Source organism: Petromyzon marinus, chromosome 18, assembly GCF_048934315.1.
Source record: "Petromyzon marinus isolate PM22_M1 ecotype Great Lakes invasive population chromosome 18, UKy_Petmar_22M1.pri1.0, whole genome shotgun sequence".
NCBI classification, from domain to species: domain Eukaryota; kingdom Metazoa; phylum Chordata; class Hyperoartia; order Petromyzontiformes; family Petromyzontidae; genus Petromyzon; species Petromyzon marinus.
The window spans coordinates 3020001-3045288 of record NC_133684.1 but is presented as its reverse complement, the minus strand read 5'-3'; the positions used below and the strand labels follow the sequence as shown (position 1 = coordinate 3045288).

Below are 25288 nucleotides of genomic sequence, written 5' to 3'. Positions count from 1 at the left end.
CACCCTCCCAGCTCGTGTGCCGTGCCGGCCTTCACAGGTGCTCGCTAACAACACTTGCCCCAAACAGCATATTAAGGCTACGCGGGGGATCTTTGTATTTTTATGCGTGTCAGACGTTGTTCACTCTATGGACGCGCGTTTGCAGGGCCGTGTGTTCGTGTTGATGGTGCTCTGTGTGTGTGTGTGTTCATACTGGCACGCGTTGCTAGTGATATGAGTGTAAAGCTGCCATGTGTGAGGCTTGTGGTAGTGTCTGTGTGGGGTGTCGAGGCTGCAAGGAAATAACGCGGCCGTTGTTTGTGTGTTGGAATTACGAGAGCTACGGTTAGGTGCTGTGCATTTGTAGAGAGTGTGCCGTCTGTGCGTGCTCCATTCAGGTCGACGTTCCGACAAGTGGCATCCGCGCTGCGCTACGAAGGCAGCCACCTGGGTTCGAGTCCCGCCCATGACTAACATAAGTGGGCGAGCGATATCGGATCGGGTGCTGGGCCTCCTCTAGGTCGACTCGGCCTTGATCTGTGTATACATCAACACTGGGGAAGCAGACGCTGCCTTGGTGTGGGCCGCCCACGCCTCAATCGGTGCTCGCAAACAGCGATTCACCCCAACAGTCTACGTAGGCTACAGAGGGGATTTTCTTTCTTCGTCTTTGTGCGCGTCTGCGAAGTTCGATATTCCAACACAGAGGCAGCTGCTACGTCGAACAACTATGGTGAGCTTGCGGCACGTGAACAACCGATACGATGCACACACGGTCACTCGGTTGTGTCGATGCTAACTTGACAGAGAACAAGACGCGTTGCGTTTCCATGACGTAATGGATTGAAATTCTCACAAAATATACTCCGAGTCGCTGGTAGACTATGGACTCTGTGGCACGTGACTGGAAGCCACAGTCATAGCGAGATGTTTACTGCTTGCGGTGTGCCGGGGTGAGGACATTTTCCAGGGTCAGTGACCCGATCCCATCCGGCTGAGGTGAAGCCCTGAATGTAACCAAATCTTACCCACGTGACGTTTACGTGTGACAAGCATAGGCGCTGGTGACCGAGTGACTGGTGGGCATTCTAACGATGTTCCCGATGGGATTGAACGGTAAAATGTTGCCACAAATAGAGCCGAGTCTGTGTTTGTGACTCGAACATTCAGATGAATAAAAAATAAAGGTACAATTTTGACCGCAGAGATGACAGCGTGGCGGGTAATCGCTGTCACTCTCACGAGGGCTGGCTCAGCTTACATGGATGCAGGTCTCGCGATAAACACGAACAAAGCAGACGATCCCCATTATCAGTGAACCAAGTAGTTCGCCTCCCGTGGAGTGTGACGCTAAAGGCCGTTAGAAATCACTCGACACGCATATGAACCACCGTGGCTTGGAATCAAACTCAGATGGCCGGCTTTATTCTACAGTATTAATGAACGTAATTTAATAGATCACAAAAGGATGACTCTTATTTGCATCTAACATGTGACCGCTTGTGTTGTTGTTTTTTTCCCCAGAGAGAGCAACCGCGGGACTTCCATTAATCAGTAATAATGTTTCATGTTGAAAATTATGATGATTATTATTGTGATATTTATCCATAATGTACCGACGACATGTTGTATTGATCAATAATCGAATGGTCCTAATGAAAAGTTGTAGTTGTAAAATTGTTAACTAAAAATGAAATTTAAATATATTTTCATTCACGTAAGCAGTGTTGTGGCTTATAAGAATATTTTTAGTCATGAAAAGTAATTCTCAGCTTTATAATTCTATGCTGTTTACATTGTTATAGAAATGCTAATATATCGTATTGTAGCCAGCTACTTAATTGCTGCTATATATACATACATTTATCATACACTATGGTGTGTGTTATGTTCCAATACTATACACACCATTATTTCAATTCTAGTACATATGTTGTACAACTTATATAGTCTGTATAACTTGATATATATACACACCACACAAATAGTTAATTTAAATACTCATATATATAGAACACGCTGGTAGATGTCCTACACAAACTGCTATTTAAATGCTGCTTTATATACCAATACAACTGGTTATATATCTATTAAAAATACTTTATAATTGCTGGCAAGATAACAGGCGTCGACATGTTAAAACACCAAATAGACACATATTGCAAGGCACCAAGGCTGCATGAACCACACATACTTGTAGTGAAACATGCTCACAAATATGCTTTGATAATCTATGTATGCATTGTCCTTGAAACTGATCGGTCTACACCGTGGACAGCCTATATTATGGCCTTGTCTCACCAGTAACTATCAATGGCTGCCAAGTGGCGACCAGTACAAGCACAATGCAAGCGCCAAATTATTAATCGCTGGGTTTTAAGCGGTTATATCGATGGGATCTTCTTTCCCAACATCGTCACAAATGTATAACCTCTACGAGCACGGCGTGGTGTGGCCATTCATTCAGCACTGGGTTGCGTGAAGTCTAGCACATGCACTGTACATGCATGCGATAAAAAACTGGCAATCACATTATTTTATTAAAACATATTTAAAATAATAACTTGTTATTTAAATTCTGGTATATATATGAAACCGACGGAAATTAAAATGCTGACGGATATGCTGCATACATATTCATATTCTGTATACACCTTTATATAAATGCTCATATTTAGAAAGTATTAATTAAATGAGTGTGTATATACCATCCAAATGATTATGTGAATGCTTGTACTATATATAGGGCACTATAAACCTTGTTTATATGCTGGTTGAATATGCTGTACAAACTGTCATTTAAATGCATATACTGTATAATTTAACTCGTTACATTGCTTAAACTCTGACGAATATGATATTAAATTGCTGCGGTATTTAAATGATGGTATATGGTAGATAAGTCACATATAAAGTACTCTACGACTTTCATATTTAAATGTTGAAATATAAATATACATACCATGCACGGATATTGAATGTTGGTGCATACAGAATGGTGGATTGATCTTGGCTGATGATGATGTGTTAAAACAGTTGCTCAGGACAGACACCCAATCACTCAAAACGTCAAACAACCAGCAACGAAGAACACGGTTATCGAATAATTATGAACACACTTCTTGAAATGTATCAAGGTTATACCAGCTTGGGCAAAGAGGCTATTTGAATGTGTATGTATATGTATGTATGTGCAGCGATATATACTGTGTTGTTATTCAAGCGGTGGAACTGTGTGTATGGACACACAGTTTGCTTGCTCAAAGATCTCACGTGTAGCCTTAACAGACTGTTGGGGCAAGTGTTGTTAGTGAGCAGCAGCGCCTATGAATGTCCCCCAATGTGGCACACGAGGGGGTGCAGGGTGGCCAGCACTACAGAGCGACTGCGGTCAGTGGCGATGTTGACACATCACACCGGGTACTCGTATGAGGCCGAGTCGACCTAGGGGAGGCCCAGTACCGGTTCAAATAATCGCCACCGGTGGATGACCGCGATAGGGTGAATCGCTAACCGTTGCGCCACCGCTCCCCACGAACAAAAAAAAACGCGCGCGCGCACACCCCGACTGGGCGCGACGGACATGTGTTAATATAAATGTGCCCGCCACGTTCTCCGTCATGTTGAGTCGCGCCGCTTAACGGACCTATAAATGGCAACTGCACAGTAATTGGCAAATTGGGTCATATATTCCCGAGCCTTCGGCACTTGTAGAGAGCGTAACATCGCTCCCCCCCTCTCTCTCTCTCCCGCCCGTCACTCCCCCCCCCTCCCCACGGGGTATGCGGAACGTGCCGAGATGCGCAGTGACGATAAGAACGGAGGCCGGGCGGGGGGGGGAGCGGTGGCGCAGTGATCATCACACTCGCACGCACGCGCAAATATTTGACGATATGTTTGTCGTCCCGGCCAGGTGTGTGTCAACGGCAGAGCGACAGGCTCGCAATCTGAAGGTGGAGAGTTCAAATCCTGGTTGGGGGGGGGGGGGGGGGTTAGTCAGCCCATCATCAATACGGGGTCGATAAAATTAGTACCACCCTCGTAGATATATACTCTGTAGAGAAGGCCACAATTTTCAGCACGAGCTCAGAGCTGAGAAACGGCATCAATGCTCACGTGAGCAGGAGATCACTTTGACCCGTTGACCCCATAGCCCACACAGCACGAGGCAGACCATCGTCCAGCAGTGGATTGGCAAACGGCTGTACTGCGCCGTATATGATGACACCGGTTATGTGTGTATATATATACATGTGCTATACTAGCTGTGCTCTGAACATGCACTTCATGCGCATTCGGATTGGGCGAATTAAGTTCGATTCCCGGGCATGGCTAACATCATCAGTGGCGAGTGATATCTGAACCAGTCCTTTCGGGGATCTAAAGTTTACCATTTTTAGTTTTAATTGATGTAACGTTTTCAATTCTCGATAATATTTGTGCCAAATGCCAACATTCGGGCTCTTCTATAACACCGTTATAATTGACATGAGTCGCTCACTCACGATCCTCTCTATATGTAAAGTACGCACTCAGACGTCAATAAGTGTATATGTTAGTTGAATAAAAAAATAAAAGCAGTGTTTACTGTCACCGGTAGTAAATTGATAACTCGCATTCTTTAGGGAATATGTATTGTTTACGCCGAGTACAATATGATATATAAATCAAGGCCGTAGCCATGGAGTCAACATGGAGGGGGGACCAAATTCTGCAGGGGGTCTGGGGGTCCATCCCCATGAAAAAAAGAATCTAAATTTGAAAACGAATTTCCTGCCTAAAATATAAAAAAATTCAATAACACATCGGGTTAACTTTTTATGTATTTTTTACAATTATGTCTAATAGTGTATTGTATTACATTTTTTACCTTTTCTTAATTCATTGTATGTAATGGCAGAGATTAGGGATTAATAAAGTGCAACCATAACCACAATCATGTAAACAGACATCTATTTTATAGCAATATATTGGGGGGGGGGGGGGCATTTTGAGCATAGCAGAGGGTTGTGTGTCTATAGTTATGAGCAGTATATCGCAGAGCTGACGACAGTTCGCGTCGTGTGAACAAAGAGCTTCATAGCTCATCGGATTCCTCCGGTGTAAATAAAGATTCTGATTCTGGACTTTCAGCACAGAGGTCGCCGGTTCGACGCGATTACATTCTAGAAGGACGTGTAAGAGACGCTTTGCAAATGCGATATTGAGATAATCTAGCCTACTGCGAGTAAAGTAATTTACTCGCTGTTTATTTTTCACCGGGGAATCTGTGATTGAATCACCCTGTTTACGCAGAGCGAGCGATGTGCGTGTGTTGTGTGTGTGTTGCGTGTGTGGTGTGTGTGTGGTGTATGTGTGTGTGGTGTGTGTTGTGTGTGTGTTGTGTGTGTGTGTGTTGTGTGTTTCGCGCGTGCACGTGGCGCGAATGACTCAGAGCGTCTTCGCGTTTCGCGCCGGGCTGTGGAATTCCCAGTACAAAAGAGGCAGTGGAAGGAAGCGGGCAGACAACGAACATCGGGGAGCCGGGGGAGGTTTCTGGAGAATGGTGCCGGTTTGGCTGGGATGGGTGAATGGGTGGGGTGGTGGATGGGTGGGTCAGCGGTTCGGTCGGTGAGTGGATTTGGTGGACGAGTTAGTGGTTGCGAAGGTAAGTCTAGAGAAGCGAACGGGTCAGTTGTTAAGTAAGTGGTTGGTTTACTAGTTGGGTCGTTGGATCGGTGGTTTGGCCGCTTTAGTGTGGTATGTATATTTAACTACTTTCACACAGTACGTGCCAACCGTGCTAATCAGATGTGTGGTGATTGGGTTAGTAGATTAGTGTGGTGAGTGGTTAGGTGGTAAAGTCGGTGGGTAAGTGGGACAGTGATTGGCTAGGTGAGTGGTATGTGGCCTCCCACTTTACAGCGAGGTCTGGACGTGCATGCACAGTCCTGTTGTCAATCCACTGCTGGATGAACGAGAGCTTCCCGGCACAGCGACGCTTATTGTGGTTGTTTGTCCATACTTCACCACGCTATTCAGTGCCGCTTGGCAAAGGTGGGGATGCATTGACGTGTGGGGGTGGGGGGGGGTATAAAATACTTCAATAGATGTTTCTGTACTGCCCTCTGCTGGCCAGAACGGAGCACAGCGACGCAGCCTTTGACACCTGATTCCATGGTGGTCACACATTCAGAGGTTGCCCAGGCTCAATTGTGTTTGCTTAGGAGATGTGACGAGATCGGGCACATTCCTGGTGACTTGGTCATTGGGTCGGAGCGATGGGGGCAAATATTTGTAAGTCGTAATGCACAGAACAGTGCCTGCTCTTTACGGGGTGAAATCCGACCGCAGCTCGCCGTGACTGCGAGTCGACTCATCGCCTCGCGCACGCGACAGCGGCTCTTGGCACCTCGTCGTACGCAACTGTGTCGTCCTTCTGTCGTGTCCAAGCGCGCTCATTTTCTCAAGACTGTTATCCCCCTCCTCCCCCCTTTCTTTCAGAAATGACATTGCAATGACGAAGTTGGAGCAGCACTGCTACCGAGTGGCTTCAAGTGGGAAGGGCACTGGAGGAGCCTGAACTGGAGCCACCTGACACTCCAACGGCCTCCCGTGCCTACGGCACCTGGCAGGGCCTCGGCGGTCACCCGTTTTAAGAACAAAAACCAGGCTTCTCTCTTGCTTACCTCCCCAGATTGGCTTACGTACAGTGCGAAAGAAGTTCAACGTACACACATTACAAGGCTCGTTTTTCTGGGGTGATCGCGACGTTGCCAGTTGCAGCTGCCGAGCTTTGGAGCGCTTTTTTTGCTGTGCTAATCAGACAACCACAGTCGTTAGATATATTAAAGTCTGTCTTCAAAAAAAAACTCGCCTCTTTAAGTTGACCTTTACCCCCCCAAATAAATGCGGCCGTTAACCCTGCAGGTTCTGTTTATTTTGTGGTTTTCCACATACGGAGCGCGTTGGGATCTACGGGTGAAATGCGCCTTATAAATGTAAATTCTTATTCTTATTATGACTCGAGCCGAGGAGGCAGTGCAACTGATCGGAAACAACTGAATCATCGTCACCATCATCCACGGTCAATCTACTGCTGGGTGGAAGTCCACTCCCAAGCTGCCGCCACCTCTCGCCATTCCGCCCCCCGAAGGATCCACACCGGGCCACTTCACACGAGCTGATTTCATCGCTCCATCGGTGCACTTCATCTCCGAAGCGTTCCCATTCCGTGCCCGCCACTGCCTCGCACCGGCCTCGTCCCTCGATCATTGCCCTAACAGTGACGTGTCCTGTACAAGTCGACTTGCTTCTGCCACGCAATTAGGATGTCTGTCATTTCCGTTTCTTCTCTGATCCATGTGTTCATCTTCATCTCTGCCATTGCAATTACGCGATAGGCTTGACAGCTTCGCATGAATCCACCACATGCAATATACAGTACAGGAATCCATAGATTACTATTCGTACGCACGCAGTTCGATGCATGCATGCATCGTAATGCATCAACCATTATTCAGTTTTCAATTTCAGTTTCATCGAATTTATTAGGTATAGCCCTGTGAACCACGAGGCTCACAGGGCTATACCTAATAAATTCGATTCATAGTTACACCGCCGGTGTGTATCGATATCGTAGTACGGTACAATATTATTACAGGAATTATCTGTACAGTCATTTGTCAATCTACTCCTGGACTCAAGACCGAGTGTGTTTTGTTCTCTACTTCACCGGTCACCACGCTAGCCAGTGCAGGTTTGGTGATGGAGGAGAAGAGGAAAGGTGGGCGGATTCCCAGGACCCGTTCAGAAATCACTCGCCACAGATGTTAACCGTGGCCGGTGGTCGAACTTAGGTGGCCAGGTTCATAGCTAATCTCTCTACTACAGCACGGTTAATACGGTATACTGCACATACTATAGGCAGTGCTAGATTTCCTGTGTAATGTTTTCTGACTCAAGCCCCTAGAACCCACTCGCCTTTCCACCGCCCCCCACCACCACACGACAGCGAGGAGGGATGGGGAAATATTTTCCGGAGCTCAGCCCCGGAGAGTTTCGGATGAAAGTAAGCCCTGTCTACGGTGTGAAACTAAAACACTTCAGCAAACTATTGAATTTGCCAGGTAAAGTCCGATGAGCTATTGACTCGTTTACAGACGCGACCCAGCTACGCGTGATGACAGCTCGTCGACGTGGCTGGAATCATCATCACCACACGTGGGACTGTATCATCGCAGCCACATCATCGAAACGTCTCGTGTTGTTTCTAAACCTTGAAGACGGGCGGAGGTGGAGGGGGACAAACCGGAGAGGAACTCAGAGAAAAATCCACGCGACCACCACGGGAAGAGAGAGAGAGAGGGAGACACGCGAACTCCCAAATAAACAGCGACAGGCATCGCCAATTGTCCGGGATCTGGGATCGACCGCACAATCCCTTTGCGTGCCATGTCGAGGGAGACAACATCTACCCCCCCACCCCCACGCCACTACAACTGACTCGTTCTCGCCTTGTCTTCGTACGTCTCCTCCGTCTTCTTCTTGCAAAGAAGTAATCGTCAAGAGGTGCGCGGTCGAAGCAGTCACCCTACCGCACAATCTGGCTTCGTCTCGTCTCGACGGCACGGCAGAAGAAGAAGAAGAAGAAGCGGCGGCTTCCCCCGGTCGCTCGACCTTTGTGTTCAGCAAATTTGCGCAGACGGCGCCCCGGTCAATGCTCCGATGCAATCTATCTATCTATCATGCCTTTGTCCGTTATCTCGCTATCTCCGTGTCTGTGCCTATTTATAGGTGCAATGAAAACAAAAAAAGTAACTACTGCCATAAAGCAATGGATGTGTATGCGTCGCGGCGTGCTGTGGAGTTAGTGTTGGCCCAAATGCTACACATAGCCGCAATCACATCATTAGGTTTCCTGATTTGTATAATACTTCAGCAAGATGGTCAGAGCGGGTTGCTATTGGTGGGGCGCATAGCCACGGGGACACAGAAGTTCAGTACAGTAACGGAACGGTAACTCACGGAGCAACCTGTAACGCCTGTTTGTGCAATTGACATCAACGTAGATGTCGTTTATTTTTGTTCTCTTTCCGGCCGCCACGACATTAGGACCGTTCAAGCGCGTGGAGCGAAACGTCGGACATGCCTCCGAACGCACAGCCGCGACATCCCACGCAGCGGCAGCAGCAGCAGCTGTGGCGTCTTTTGAAAAGCAACGCAAGAAGAGAGAGAGAGGATGGTGTGAAGAGCAACGCAACGCGACTTTCTCTCCATGACAATGAGTCAGAAGAAAAACGTCGCTTTGCCTCTATACTCGTGCACAAAGACAAAGATCCCCCCCGATAGCCTTTGCGGACGCTCGGGGACAAGTGCTGTTAGCGAGCACCTGTGAAGGCCGGCACGGGGGTTGGGTGGCCAGCACCGCGCTCGGCCGCCTTTGTCTCCCCAGTGGCGATGTTTTTTTACGCACCGCGCCAGGTACTCATTTGAGGCCGAGTCAATCTAGGGGAGGCCCAGGACCGGTTCAGATAATCGTCACTGGTGTTGGCCGTGAGCGGGAATCGTTCCCCAAAACAAAGATTCCCCCATGTAGCCTGTAACAGACTGTTGGGGCACCTTTGAATGCCGGCACGGCACACGAGCGGGTGGGTGGCCAGGACCAAGCCCGGCCGCCTTTGTATCCCCAGTGGCGATGTTTACACACCGCACCAGGTACTCATTTGAGGCCGAGTCGATCTAGGGAAGGCCCAGCACACGCGTACACACACACACACGTACACACACACGTACACACACACGTACACACACACACACACGTACACACACACGTACACACGTACACACACACGTGTACACACACACACACACACGTGTACACACACACACACACGTGTACACACACACACACGTGTACACGCACACACACACGTGTACACGCACACACACACGTACGCACACACACACGTACACACACACACACGTGTACACGCACACACACACGTACACACACACACACGTGTACACGCACACACACACGTACACACACACACACGTACACACACACACACGTACACACACACACACACACGTACACACACACACACGTACACACACACACACGTACACACACACACGTACACACACACACGTGTACGTGTTGGCCGTGAGCGGGAATCGAACTCGTTTTGCCAGGTTCGTAGCGCATCGCGCTAACCGCTGCACTACCGCTCCTCACACACACACTACTGGCCACACAAAGACAAAGATCCCCCTTCTATCCTTAACAGACTGTTGGGGCAAGTGCTGCTAGCGTGTACCTATGAAGACCGGAACGGTACACACGAGGAGGTGGGTGACCGGCCACACACACACACACACATGTAGAAACACGCGCGCGCGCGTTCACCCACGTGTGTACACACACACGTATACACACACGTATACACACACGTATACAGACAAAGACAAAGATCCCCCGTATAGCCTTAACAGACTGTAGGGGCAAGTGCTGTTAGCGAGCACCTATGAAAACTGGAACGGTACACCAGGGGGTGGGTGGCCAGCACCACGCCCGACCGCCTTTGTCTCCCTAGTGGCAATGTTTACACACCGCACCAGGTACTCATTTGAGGCTGAGTCGACCTAGGGGAGGCCCGGGACCGGTTCAGATAATCGTCACTGGTGTTGGCCGTGAGCGGGAATCAAACCCGGGTCGCCAGGTTCATAGCGCAGCGCGCTAACCGCTACACTATCGCTCCCCAGATACACGCACACACACACATGTACACACACACACATGTACACACGCACATGTACACACACACACATGTACACACACACACATGTACACACACACATGTACAAAGACAAAGATCCCCCATATAGCCTTAACAGACTGTAGGGGCAAGTGCTGTTAGCGAGCACCTATGAAGGCCCTACACACACATGTACACACACACATGTACACACACACATGTACACACACACACATGTACACACACATGTACACACACACACGTACACACACACGTACACACACACACACACATGTACACACGCACATGTACACACACACACATGTACACACACACATGTACACACACACATGTACACACACACACATGTACACACACATGTACACACACATGTACACACACACACACACATGTACACACACACATGTACACACACACATGTACACACACACATGTACACACACACGCACTACCGGCCACACAGGACGACGGGCGTTGCTGCTTCCAGCTGCGAATGTCCGCCGTGACCCTTTCACACCTCGTGGGGGGCAGTGGAGTATGTTTGCATTTTAAAAATGCTGTCACAGAATACTGTCACAGAATACTGTCACAAAATACTATCACAGAATACTGTCACAGAACACTGCCACAAAATACTGTCACAAAACTGTCACAAAATACTGTCACAGAATACTGTCACAGAACACTGTCACAGAATACTGTCACAGAACACTGCCACAAAATACTGTCACAAAATACTGTCACAGAATACTGTCACAGAACACTGCCACAAAATACTGTCACAGAATACTGTCACAGAATACTGTCACAAAATACTGTCACAGAATACTGTCACAAAATAATGTCACAGAATACTGTCACAGAATACTGTCACAGAATACTGTCACAAAATACTGTCACAGAATACTGTCACAAAATAATGTCACAGAATACTGTCACAGAATACTGTCACAGAATACTGTCACAAAATACTGTCACAGAATACTGTCACAAAATACTGTCACAGAATACTGTCACAGAATACTGTCACAAAATACTGTCACAAAATACTGTCACAGAATACTGTCAGAAAATAATGTCACAGAATACTGTCACAGAATACTGTCACAGAATACTTTCACAAAATACTGTCACAAAACACTGTCACAAAACACTGTCACAAAATACTGTCACAGAATACTGTCACAGAATACTGTCACAAAATACTATCACAGAATACTGTCACAAAATACTATTACAGAATACTGTCACAAAACACTGTCACAAAACACTGTCACAAAATACTGTCACAGAATACTATTACAGAATACTGTCACAGAATACTGCCACAAAATACTGTCACAAAACACTGTCACAAAATACTGTCACAGAATACTGTCACAGAATACTGTCACAGAATACTGTCACAGAATACTGTCACAGAATACTGTCACAGAATACTGTCACAAAATACTATCACAGAATACTGTCACAGAACACTGCCACAAAATACTGTCACAAAACACTGTCACAAAATACTGTCACAGAATACTGTCACAGAATACTATTACAGAATACTGTCACAGAACACTGCCACAAAATACTGTCACAAAACACTGTCACAGAATACTGTCACAGAATACTGTCACAGAATACTGTCACAAAATACTGTCACAAAATACTGTCACAGAATACTGTCACAAAATACTGTCACAAAATAATGTCACAGAATACTGTCACAGATACTGTCACAGAATACTGTCACAAAATAATGTCGCAGAAAACTATCACAGAATACTGTCACAGCATACTGTCACAAAATACTGTCACAGAATATCGTCACAGAATACTGTCACAGCTTACTGCCACAAAATACTTTCACAAAATGCTCTCAATTTTGCGACCCACACACAACACAACGGGTCGCTTGGTTATACCCTATTTGAGAACGCGGCTTTCAGCTAATCTAATTCTATACATATAAAAAAATAAACACATTTGTCAACAACACTGCCTTAACAGGGATATCTACATAAAACATGTGACGTTTCAGGCAATGGCCCTTCATCATAACACACAGAGAGTTGAGAGAGATTGAGGGGACTAAGAGTTGGAGACTTTTACACGCCAAGGGACCTGATGACAATACCTTCGACATTTTCGAACATATTTTCTGATGACCAGTGCCTAGATTTGCCATATGAATAGTCACACTAAGAGTTTAACACGTAGTACGCTTTCGCGACCAATAGTGTCCATAATAGAGGCTTTTTTGGGGTTACATCGCGTAAATATAAAAGTGTCATTAAACTCGCGACCATCCGACACAGCCAATTAGTAAGGTTTGTCACGACACAGCCAATTAGTAAGGTTTGTCACGACACAGCCAATTAGTAAGGTTTGTCACGTAAACAACCCTTACTAATTGGTTGTGTTGGGTGGTGGCGGGTTTAACGACACATTTATATTTACGCGATCTAACCCGTCCAAAAACACCTCTATGATGGACTTACAGGAATAGTTCGCTATTGGGCACGCAAACCCTTCAATAATAAAATAAGTATGACTTGTTCGGACACTCTCCAGTCATTCCATTCTAATGTTCTAGAAGGGTTAGAAAGCTGAAAACGTGCGACCAATCTCGTGGCGCCTATGTCTATAACAGAAACAACAACAACACAATAGCCAACTATTGTGTGAATACGTGGTCGATTTAGTTAGACTTGCAGCGCAGGCTCAGCCGGCAATGCTCTGCGTTGCTTTAAAGTCTCGCACGAGACACTGACACTTCGTGTCACGTCCTCCATCGTCAGGGGACCCGAGCCATTTGCCTGCCGTGTGGCGTGACGCTCAAGCCGATAGAAAGCAGACAAACGCCTCGCTGTCGACGTAACACAAGCGGCGAATCTTCTACGACCAAGAAAGCTACCGAGTATCATTCTTGTTCGATGAACTGTTTCGTCTTACTCTCCTTGCCGTCATCTGATTCACACTCTCCCGTGGCGACCATGCAGAGAGTGAGTCACCGGCACCACTGTCGTCGTATCAGCCATGGCCACGCACGCAACGATCTGCAAGGCACCGCAAGAGAGGCGGCAGAGGAAACGACCACCCCCCCGCATTCCATTCGGTTTGTGATTTATTATTTCAAGCCAAAAATGCGTGTCGCCGCTTGGGGAGACCCCTCCGGTCGTGGATTGATCACGGGCGGGGTGAGGATGATGATGATGATGATGATCAGGGCCACACATCGCGAGTATACTCTAGTTTCATCGCTCGCAATCAATTCGCGTGGTTTGTAATTATGCTTATGTTTAATGCCAGATCGAGGCCCATTCACGTGGTGCCTACGCCAAACATCACCCTGCAAGCGCCCCATTTTTTTTGTCAGATCTCAAAACAGCTAAGCAGGCTTGAGCATGGGTGGCGTTTGGATGGGCGACCACCAGAACTTTCAGGTTTTGTGAAGTGGCCAGGAGATAGATGGAGGCGTATAGCATCATCATTACCCTCTCGCTCGAGAGAGAGTGATGACTTTCATCCGGTGCGCGTGTATGTTGGATGTATTTTGAGCTTCTTTCGCGTCGTGCGTAGTAGCCAACCGTGCTAATCGGTGCCTTCTCACATCATGCCAAACACTCAACCCATAGCGGAGCAGAGGGTCCCAAAAGCCGAGACCTGGGGCCAATGATTGGCATAATAATTGAACTAAGACGCCGAAACGTTCAGAAATGTTCTTCGTGGTGAGTTTGTTGTTCTTACCCCACATCGCCTGAACGGCGCGGTTGGCCACGTAGGGTGCCAAAGAAGTTCAACATCGTACAAATATAATCGCCACGACAGTGCCCCCCCTCCATCCCACAACCCCGCCCCCCACTATTGATGAACGAGACAGTGGTTCGTTTTATTCACCACCCCACTCCAAAAAAAACAAATCTCACGAAATATCAACATTCATTACCACCACCACCACGCTTGTTGAGTGGCCCCGTAGAGTGCAAGACGCAACACCGACACTCAACCCCAGCTCGTGGCGTCTATCATCGCCGAAGATCCTCCACGTGCCACGCACCATTAGAACGAACCCCCCTCCCCCATCTGCCGTGTACCATCACTGACCCCCCCTCCTCCTCCTCCTCCCCCCACACACACACATCTGCCGTGTTTTATATCTTGCCCCCCACCTCCCTCCCCATCTGGCCGTGCAATATACCCGAGGGCCCCCCACCCACCACTACCACCACCACCTCCTCCCACCTCTCCGTCTCCTCGGGGTCTCCACGCGCGTCTCGGCGCTCCATCGCATCGCGCGCTCTGCTCCGTGGCCGCTTTGAAGCGACCCTTGGCGCCGGCTCTTGTTTAAGAGTAGCTTGTAATTGTAAATAATCGCACTTGTAATCTTTTGTTGTCGCGGCGGCGGCGGGCGGCGGGGGGGCAGGGATGTGGGGTGTGGGGGAGGTGGAGGGGTGGGGGGGAAGGCGATTGTTTGGGGGTTGGTGGTGGGATGGGTGGGATGGGTGGTTGGGGCGTGGCCGAATGCAGTAGACGGGAGGGTCGGTCCGCCTTTGATTGTGAGCGGTTCCTATTCCTCGCTTTGAGTCTCGCTCTTTGACTCGCCGCTTCGACTGTCATAGGGCGCCTTGTGATGTTAATACCGCGGGGGCCGAGGGGATGGGTTAAGAGCGAGATTCCGGGGAAGTTTGATTTTAGTTTCGGGGTTAAACGATTCAGCGATTCCACCGCTACCGCCCTGCTTTGATAGTCGAGCATCACGAAGCGATAGATATATTGGCCAAGTGACCGACAGCCGCCGCGGAGATGGAGCAATGAAATTCCCAGGCCGCCACCAGGTGCGGTGGCGGTCTGGGGAGGCGTTCATCCAGCAGCGGATTGATCGTGACTGCCAATAATGATGATGATGATGAAGATGCTGAACCATGTCATGATTCTTTCCACGCGAGATACGATTATTTGCCGCGATTCGGTTCGTCATTCAATCCAATAATCGATATGTGTTGTGAACATGGGTGCTGAAATTGGCACCTCGAGTTTCTGCAGCGGTCACGTGAATTTAATGACACACACGACGCGTGCGTTCTGTCGTCTCGTTCGTACTGTTCGTCATGTGCGGAGTGTTCGCTGTCTCGTTTTGTGATATTTTGTTCCCACAAATTAGCACCAAAATGCGTGACTTGCATAGAGTTTGCATATCGAGAAACTAACATCGGTTGTGATGCACGAGGTTTGATGCGTGCATTGTGAGCGGTGGCGCGGTGGTTGTATCAAACGGAGCTATGCTCCCGGACGAAATGAGTTCGATTCCCGACCACGGCCAACATCAGTGGCGAATGATACCTGAACCGGTCCAGGTTTCTCCGCTGCCTCTTACTCACTTTTACTCACCAGCGTAGTGAGGTATGGTGAAGTATGGTGAAACAACCCCATGACCGACCACTGCGTAGGGATGCTTTGATCCAGAGATTGATTGACAAAGGGCTTGAAACTTTTAGAACTACGGTGAGCCAACATAATTCGATATTAATCGCTAAATCTGCGCATGAATTGGAGTGAACACTCCACGTCGCACGAGCTTTGTTCGCAATGCACGCACGGAATGTAAATGTCGCGTAATAAGCACTCCGCTATCTCTGCACGAAAAGCGCGCAGTCATCAAAATCAAAACTTGCCTCGTCGTCAACGAAGAGAGGATGAAAAAAAAGTAATCATTAATATCGAGGTTAATTTTTAAATGCGTTTATCCGTAATCGCCATCGCATTATCAGAGCGAGAATGTGCCCAGACGCGACCTCACTGACCGCAGCACCGCCTCTCGACATCATCTCTCACGCGGCACGTGAGAGATTACACCACCATCATCATCATCAACATCATCGGCAGCAGCCATGTTCACTCCACCGCTGGATGAAGGCGCCGCAATTCGAGTGCGTCTATCGCCCGCACGCGATGTTGCTTTCATCGCTCCAATTTTCTGCGGTGGACATCCTCCCTGTCGGGCGTTCGCGTTCCCTCCTCCGTCATCACTTCTGGCGAGCCGATCTTCCGCAGAGCGCTCAGAAGTTTCTCGAGCGGCTATTGCGACGCCTCTGACTTTGACAGAACAAGCTCCGAATCCAGGCAGCGCCGTCCGCACGAGTCTCAACGTCAACGCAACATTGTGCACATTCGTGAAATGTGCAGAAGGCATTTATTTAGGCCGTTAAACGTGATCGTTTTAAGTGTCGTGCGCGGAACGCTACCAGCCTATGGCGTAACCCAAAAAAATAACCCGAGCAGCATCTGTTTAACATGCCATCTGTGCTGATGACACCTACAAAGACGAAACCAGCCTTACGAGAGTATACCTGTGCCGGCACTAAACATCGCTCCTGGAGGCTGCTGATGGCACTTATTTTTGTTGCGTGTAAACATAGTTATCTTTACGCTTTTATATATTTACACTCTAAAAATTGATGTATATATATTCATACAATACGGTTTGGATGTAGGCCTTTAATACGCAACCACATCTGAACAGGAGTGGTCAAAGTGGGGTGGTATGCGTTGCCGGTCGGCGCAACAGATGGTATGACGCACCGGCTAATTGAGATATTACGCTAGAATAAGCGACGTCCCTTAACACTGCTGGATATGAAAGAGTCACTGAACGCTGTTGTATAGTCTAGAACGTGCATTCGTTATGTAGAGCTGTCCTGTATATGATGCACAGCCGCTACATATCACGATAAGACGTGGATGTTGGTATACTGTACTGTATCTTGTATATTGAACTCACTACAATACGTTATCTGGGACAACATCTAAATACACGCACTCGTATATAAATCTACGATCAATGGCGTATACGATACGTGTAAATTAAATTGAATATAATAAATTATCATTGGGTATCATGCATTATAACTACATTAAAAAGTACAAGCTCGTGTTTTGTTACGTTTTCAACTATATTTTATGTGCATGTGTTGTTATCATTATGAATATTATTAGGCACAGTCGCTGTTGATAATCCACTGCTGGATGAGGCTTCCTCCGCGATTCCCGTCAAGCCGTGCGAGCTCCGTGGACGTCACTTGACCATACTTCACCACACTTGGACAGTCAGTGAGGGCTAAATGACAACACCACGTTAAACACGTGCCCAAGTCGTTCTTAGAGTCTCACCAATCGACCAATAGAATCATAATAATAATTATTAATCTTCTTTGGTTGTTTCGGTAGTCACGTAGAATGAGAATAAAATATAAAAATAACAATAAAATTCTCACGACGTTTCGGCCACAACGCAAGCGGCCGTCTTCAGGTGAAAGGAACAGACCTGTCGGGACGACAGAGCTTCATTGACAAGCCGTGCGAGATCGTCCCGACAGGTCTGTTCCTTTCACCTGAAGACGGCCGCTTGCGTTGTGGCCGAAACGTCGTGAGAATTTTATTGTGTTATTTTATTATTTTATTCTAATTCTACGTGACTTTACCGAAAGAACCAAAGAAGATGAATCCTTGCAGCCACGAAAGCTTTAAATCGAAAATTATTATTATTCTCATGATGATGGTGATCATCATGGTGATCATCATGATCACCGCCGGCAGTTGAAAAGAAAGAAAGAAAGATCCCGTAACGTCTCGGAAAACATCGAGCCACGTCCGAGACCCCTGGCCCTGGGCATGAATAGCGGTTATTGTTGAAAGACGCGCGTACGTGTAAAAAAAACAAACGCACGCACCCACGTGGGGTGCTACGGGCGCATTAAACAAACGAGGACAGAAAGAGTGGCTTTGTTTATCGAGGCCACCGCCTCCCCGGTGATTGCACGGCGTGTCGCGCGCCTATCTGCCGGGGCCTGACGTGTGAACACGGCCTTGTAAAGTTGCACGGGCGCTTATCGAGTGTTTGAGCTGCGTTAAAGCGCTATTAGTCATGAGGCCGCACCACTGGCTGGTGAGAAACATGGAGCACCCCCCCCCTTACCCCAACCTAGAGACGTTGCTCCTTTCAGCGGAATCGTCGCGTGTTTGTCCACGTTGCGATATATCGACGGGAGTGTCACGTAGCGTGATGGGTGCACTCATACCATTAGGGGGGCGGGGGGGTTGTGTTTGTGGGGCAGCGACGGTGCAGGGCTTTTAAGCGCACTGCGCTCAGAGAGCCCGACGATTCCCTGCTCGCGACCAATCTGACGAATGTTTGAATCCGTGGTGCTGGGCCTCCCCCTCGGTCGACTCGGCCTCAAATGAGTAGCGAGTGCGGTCTTGGTCACCTACCCAAACAGGTGTGCTGTGCCGGCCTTCGTAGGTGCTCGATAACAACTCGTGCCCACAAAAGTCTACTGAGAGGCTATATAGGGGATCGTTGTCTTTTGTGTTACAGACATCATCATAATCATCGGCAGGCATGATCGATCCACTGCTAGATGAAGGCCTTCCCAAGCCGTCGCCATCTCATATGACCCCTGGCGATGTAACAATCCACCTGGCATAGCAGAGTATACGTACATATGTTTACGAAATCGTATTTGCATACATGCATGCGAAGTGGATATGCATTCTATCATGTTCACAAATAACTCGGTGACTCAAAAATAGCATGCAGGGTTCACAGAGCAACAACAACAAAAATGATTCAATGTCCCTGGCAAATGATTTCCTGAAGAACTAGTTGGACGAAATTACCCAAACATGCGTTTCTTCAAAGTGACAGTAAAACCCCCACTTGTGGTTCACCTGGTGTTGAATGCATAAACTCAGTGAATCATCAGTAGCTGTATACATCGCACGTTAGGTGAGTGTACGACACAGGCACATGTTTACACAACATGCCAAGCATACAGAGCGTGTGAACTCGGTTCAGTGTAATGCAAATAACAAAACTAAATTCAATGATACCATTTGTATGTTATGGTTACATCGTAATTTATTTGTAAAGATGGCATCTACGCTATTCTAATCTCCGTTCATTGAAACTTTGTTTTGTCTTCATCAATATTAGTTTTTATTTCGCACTGATGGCCCCGTGCTGTAGAGAGGTGGCACTCACCAGCAACATCTGGTTAATCGACACTAATTGATTTTGTTGAGCGCGCCCAACGCTGCTGATGAGCAACAGACATGCCAAAACCGGTTCGAGAAATGTCTGCTTTAAACAAACGCCGTTGGTTAACGCGAGTCTGGAAGGGCCGACTGGCCGGATGGACTTACATTTGTATATTTAAAAAAAAATTGTTTGACGTTCATCTACTGAACGGAGTATCTAAGTGCTACAATTGACGGTCACGGCATTTATAGACAAACAACACGGCCGTGATGCAGGACTCTCGCGCGCCTACATCGCCGGTGACGTCCACCTCGCAACGAATCTACGACGAAGGCAAAAGCGGTCAGCAACAGGCCCGCGGCTAAAACTGCAGGCGAACGTCGGTCGCGACGTTCGCCCTAGGACGCTCGCTCGTGCAAGAGATGGAGAGATTCACATCATCGCTCGCAAGTCGTTGAACCTCTTTCGCACCATACTTCGAGTGGCATGGACCTTCAGACTCTTAGCTCACCTCGGGTCTCGGGAGTTATTGAAGCGCCGCTGTGATTATGAAAAGGGCTGTTGCTTAATTCACGTGTGTAACCTACCCCGAAGAAGGGACATTACCGAAACGTCAGACTATTTTATATATATATATATATACGTACATCGAAGCAGTGTTGATGAAGAATGCGATAGATTTGCTGTTTGTTTAATGTGTTCTTGGGCAACACTGCCAAAACGCAGTTGATGATACGTGTGCGTATCCATGGTTAAAAAGAGGGTCATATATATGGTCTGTACATCTATACTTCGCATTGTTAATGTTGTTAGATGTGTTGTGTCTAAAGTATCTACCTTAAGCGTCCACACATTATAAACGAAAATAGGATGTATTTACGAAACATAATAAACCTAGAACTCATGAGTAAATCTAATTATTAATACACACATCATATTTAGCATATTGTTTTCTAACCGTGTAGTATATATGTACGGCATTGCTGAGACGGCGAGATGGTGATGGCTGTTTTGGTGAGGCCTTCAACCAGCAGTGGATAGATGATGTCTATTCTTGTCTTGCGCATGATGGAAATGTTCATGAGCTAAATGCCAACATCGTGTATTTTTTTTTTAAACGAGTGACAAAATAACGCGCGAATGACCTAGACTCGATTTACGAACACAATGCAACGATAATCACGAAATATCCCTCCATAATCAATGTCAATAACATCTTGTAAATGGGCAGTGTTTGGTCCTGACTCTGCCGATGAGTCCCAGGAATGCCAAGCCCTGCGCAGAGTTTGTCGGGGTTTATATATTTTTTTTTTGCGGGACACTTTGCTCGCTTTTTCGTCACTTGCGCGCCATTCTTTGACGCATCCCCGACGCAAGCTCGCCACGCTTACGGACGCGCGCCCCCACGGTCTCGTATCCGTTTTGTGAAATCGTATTGAAATATTTATTTGTGGATATATATATATTTTGCTAATTCTTTCCGAAAGCACGTGCGGGAACGCTTTCTGTCCCGTTACATTTGCACGTACGGAGCGTCGTGCCGAACTCGCGCTATCACGCCCTTCGTTTATCAACTCGGGGGAGAAAAGTTGTGTGTATTTGTGAATTAGTGATTTACGGAGCTAAGTCAATCAATCTGCTGTTGGGTAAAGGCATATCGATGGTTGGTGGAGGGGGGGGGGGGTAGCTGTTTGACCACACTTCACCGCGCTGGCAACGTCGTTTTGGCTAAGAAAGTGGGTTTGGTGAGTTCGCCTAGGCCCTGTTTAGATATCACTCGCCACTGCTGTAGATGTGAATCGAACTCAGGTATCCGTGTTCATAGCACGGTGCGCTAACCATGGCACCACCGCGCCTAACACCCCCCTCCCCTCCGGCCCGCAATCCCCACAACTCTCAGAAACCCTTACGCGAATTCGCAGGTGAAGTTGAACAACCGTTTATTTTTTTCAATTCGATCAAAATAATTATGGAACGCGGCGGAAAACGGTAGCTGATTTCTGGCCTTGACAATTCCATCGTAAAAACTCGAGTTGGCACCATTCGCGTGAGCGCGAATTCGTTTTACTCGATCGCTTTTATATCCCCGCGTTCACTAACCACTGATTTCCTGCAAAGGCTCTAAATGGAGTTTTTTTTTAATATGCGCAGTTAGGGTCAGAAACGGGGGGACGGATAGCCAGCGGTGCGAAACTGACGCCTCGAAAACCCACCATCGAGAAAAAGGAAGGATGTCCCTCCGTGATAGGTTTACAACCTTAAATGTGCGATTTGTTTGCCGGCAAAGTCTCGCTCAGTCTCACGAAGACTTTGTTTGCTTTTCCCTTCGTGAGGGTCCAGCATTGAGATGTTTGGCCGATTCAATGTGCGCGCGTTTTGGCGTAGAAAGAGCAAGCATCGTGGTTACAGTACTTACTGATAGTACTTACTAACAGTACTTACTGACGTCCTTACTAACAGTACTTACTGACAGTAATTACTGACAGTACTGACTGACGTCCTTACTATCAGTACTTACTGACGTCCTTACTAACAGTACTTACTGATAGTACTTACTGACAGTACTTAATGACGTCCTTTACTATCAGTACTTACTGATAGTACTTACTGAAAATACTTATTAACTTACTGACAGCACTTCTATTGTTTCCCAAATTAACTTATTTTTTTCTTAGAATAAGTTCCGTTTATTCTCATGAAAGCAGTTGGTAAAAAAAAAAATAGTTTGGACGGATTGAAATGTTTACGTATTTACAACCATAAACAAACCCAACATGTACGAACCCCGTTTGCATTTTGTCTCATTAATGCGTTTAGGACGCAGTTGAAACAACCCGCGTCATGTCCATCGCGAGTCACATCAAGGCACGGTCAAATATATCGCGTAGCACCACAGAACAAGGCACCACGAGCGGCAGCGAAAGAGCAACAGTTCCACCCGTGGAAATGTTCTGCAGCTAATCAGAATTTGAAAATAAACCCATCCCTAGTTTGAGTCCAATAACTCACAACGTGACACATTTCTCACACGTTCAAATGAAAACTCGGTGATGGAAATAATTACTCCGAAATGAACAATCCGTTTACGTGAACAACGCAGGCACGTTGCTTTGCGCGTTCGCAACAACCTGTACATACACTGCCTTGCAACAGAAGATATCTGACGTTTCGTGCAATGACATTTCTACTCACTACAGCACGAGCCTACTTCTTCCTCGGCGCGCCACGTCAGGCGCGACACGGCTGCGTCGCGGTGTCGCGGTGTCACGGCGGGTCATGCTTACAGATGCTGGGCGCGGGTTGCACGTTCCTTCGCATCCAGTCGTAGGGGCTTTTGCGCACGCTGTCCGGCGAGCTCTCTTCGCCCTGCGCGCCGCCCATCCCCCCGGACATTACCGGCAGGTACCCAACGTGCACCCCCAGCGAGTGCGCGTGCTGCTGCTGCTGCTGTTGCTGCTGCTGCTGCGGCGCCCCGCTGTAGTCCGTTAGCGGTGGAGAGTACGGGGCGCCCATGTGGCTGGGAGGAGACGGAGTACTTTGCTGCTGCTGCTGCTGTTGGATTATGACCATGGACACCCCCCCGGCTGCCGAGGGAGGCTGCGACGAAGGCTGCGGAGCGGCGGTTGACGGAGGAGGAGGCGGTGGTGCCGGGGATGGTGGCGGCGCGACTCCCTGTCCCGCCAGCGAGTAGCCCGTCCACACGTCCTCCCGGCCGGACGCGTACGGCGAGTGCCAGCTCGGCTTGGGCGGCGGAGGGTGGTGAGAGGAGTGGTGAGAGTGGTGCGGGTGGTGGTGCGGGTGGTGGTGCGGGTGATGAGAGTGCGTCCCGTGCACTCCGCTCGCGTCCGGCACGGCATGGTGATGGTGGGGGTGGTGGTAGCTGCCGTAGTCGGTGTACTGCGCCGTGGCCGAGGCGGAGAAGTTCTGGTGGTTGAGTCCCGCGTGCCGCATGTGGTTGGAATACATGGCGACGTCTTTCTCCAGGAGGTAGCTCACGTACATTGTCGTTGCCGCTCAGCTGGAACAACGCACATGCCTGCTGGCTTCTCCGACTCGACGCATCTGCTGGCCGCTTCTGTGCCCCCCCCTGCCTCCCTCCCTCCCCCCCACCTTGTACTCGGCGTGCCCGCGCGCCTCTCCGATCTTCTCCAGCGCAAGTCGCCGGGGCAAGGCGTGGAGGGGTCGCCCTGCCAAGTCACCGAATGAGCGGCGGGGCTGACGTCACGCAATCAGAGCGGCGTCAATCTCGCTGCGTCGCGGGGCTGTCTCGTGCCCCTTGTTACTATCACACACGCCAGTGCAACTCTTTACTCTTATACCTTCATAGTGCACCCACCCACCCACCCTCCTCCTCCTCCTCCCTCATCCACTCCTCCCTCCCACCCGCACTGCAAACCCCACCGACTCTCATTCTCTCCCCTCCAGCCTTTCTAACCCCAGCCCACATGCCCTCCTTAACCTCATACCCGCGCGGCCCTTACTCGCACGCACACGCACGCACGGGGGAGCGTGTACACACAGTGGTTATTCGCAAGCGAACAAAGTCCACAGATGGTTGTGTATGCGTGTGTATGTAATGCGTGTGTGTGTGTGCGCGCGCGCGCGTTGGATTTCCGCTCAACGATAACGTTTTTCACAAATAGTTGAACCGGTCTTGGCTGTCCCCTAAATTCCGGAGAAATTGGGTACCTGGTGGTCGTGCGCGAACATCAGCACTGGGGAGACAAAGGCGGCCCGGCGTGGAGCTGACCACACCGCCCCGCTCGTGCCCTGTGCTAGCCTTCACGTGTGCTCACTCGCAGCACTTGCCCCAACAGCCTGTGTGGGCAACGCGGGGGAATCTTTATCTTTGTGACTGTGTGTGTGTGTACCACCAACCCAGCCGCCACGTTGCAATCAATTTTGCGTTAACATCAACAGCGGATCACGCGCCCTGGCGCTACGCGTTTCCTCGTTTGCCTTTTGAAGGCATGGTTCTGATGCCTAGTTTGCGTTCGGTGATCGTAGTTCTACCAAACTTCAGTTCCAACTTCATTTTTTGCGACTTGAATCGGGTACATGCTCGTTGAGCTTCAGTCAATTGCACGCGATTGATTTGTGTCATCATGAGCGATGCGTCTTATGGTGCACTCCACTTTATTGTCTCGTCGTGAAATTTGATCAACAGTTTTTTTTTATGCGTGTGTGTGTTTCTATTCGCTTCGTTGTGATCCAGGTTTCCCTTGAAAACCAGACTCTCTTTTCTCAGTGTGCCTCACCTGTTTCATGATAAAGGTTATACAGGTACAGTCTATTCCTACGTTGAGGCAATTCGGGGGTTTAGAGTACAGCGACACAGCCTCAGTAAATTGCTCTCAGCGTGACATCGCACGAAATGTGGGCTTACGTTCAACGTGCATCATCATCAACGGCTATGACCTATCCACTGCTGGATAAACGCCTCTCCGAGCCGTCGTCATTCCTCGCGGCCTGACGATGCAATGCTCCATCTAGCACCGACAAAGTGATTCCTGCGGCTCCA

General features: G+C 48.4%; 1 protein-coding gene across 2 annotated transcripts in view; it reads right to left on the bottom strand.

Annotated features, from left to right (window-relative positions):
• Positions 1 to 24091, bottom strand: part of LOC116943566 (homeobox protein CDX-1) — a 28530-nt gene extending 4439 nt beyond the window's left edge. For both annotated transcript variants that reach the window (XM_032956501.2, XM_032956502.2), the window contains exon 1: positions 23052 to 24091. In XM_032956501.2, the coding sequence (XP_032812392.2) occupies positions 23052 to 23769 (718 nt within the window). In that variant the 5' untranslated portion in view covers positions 23770 to 24091. The remainder of the gene's footprint in view (positions 1 to 23051) is intronic.
• Between the last annotated feature and the right edge of the window lie 1197 nt (positions 24092 to 25288).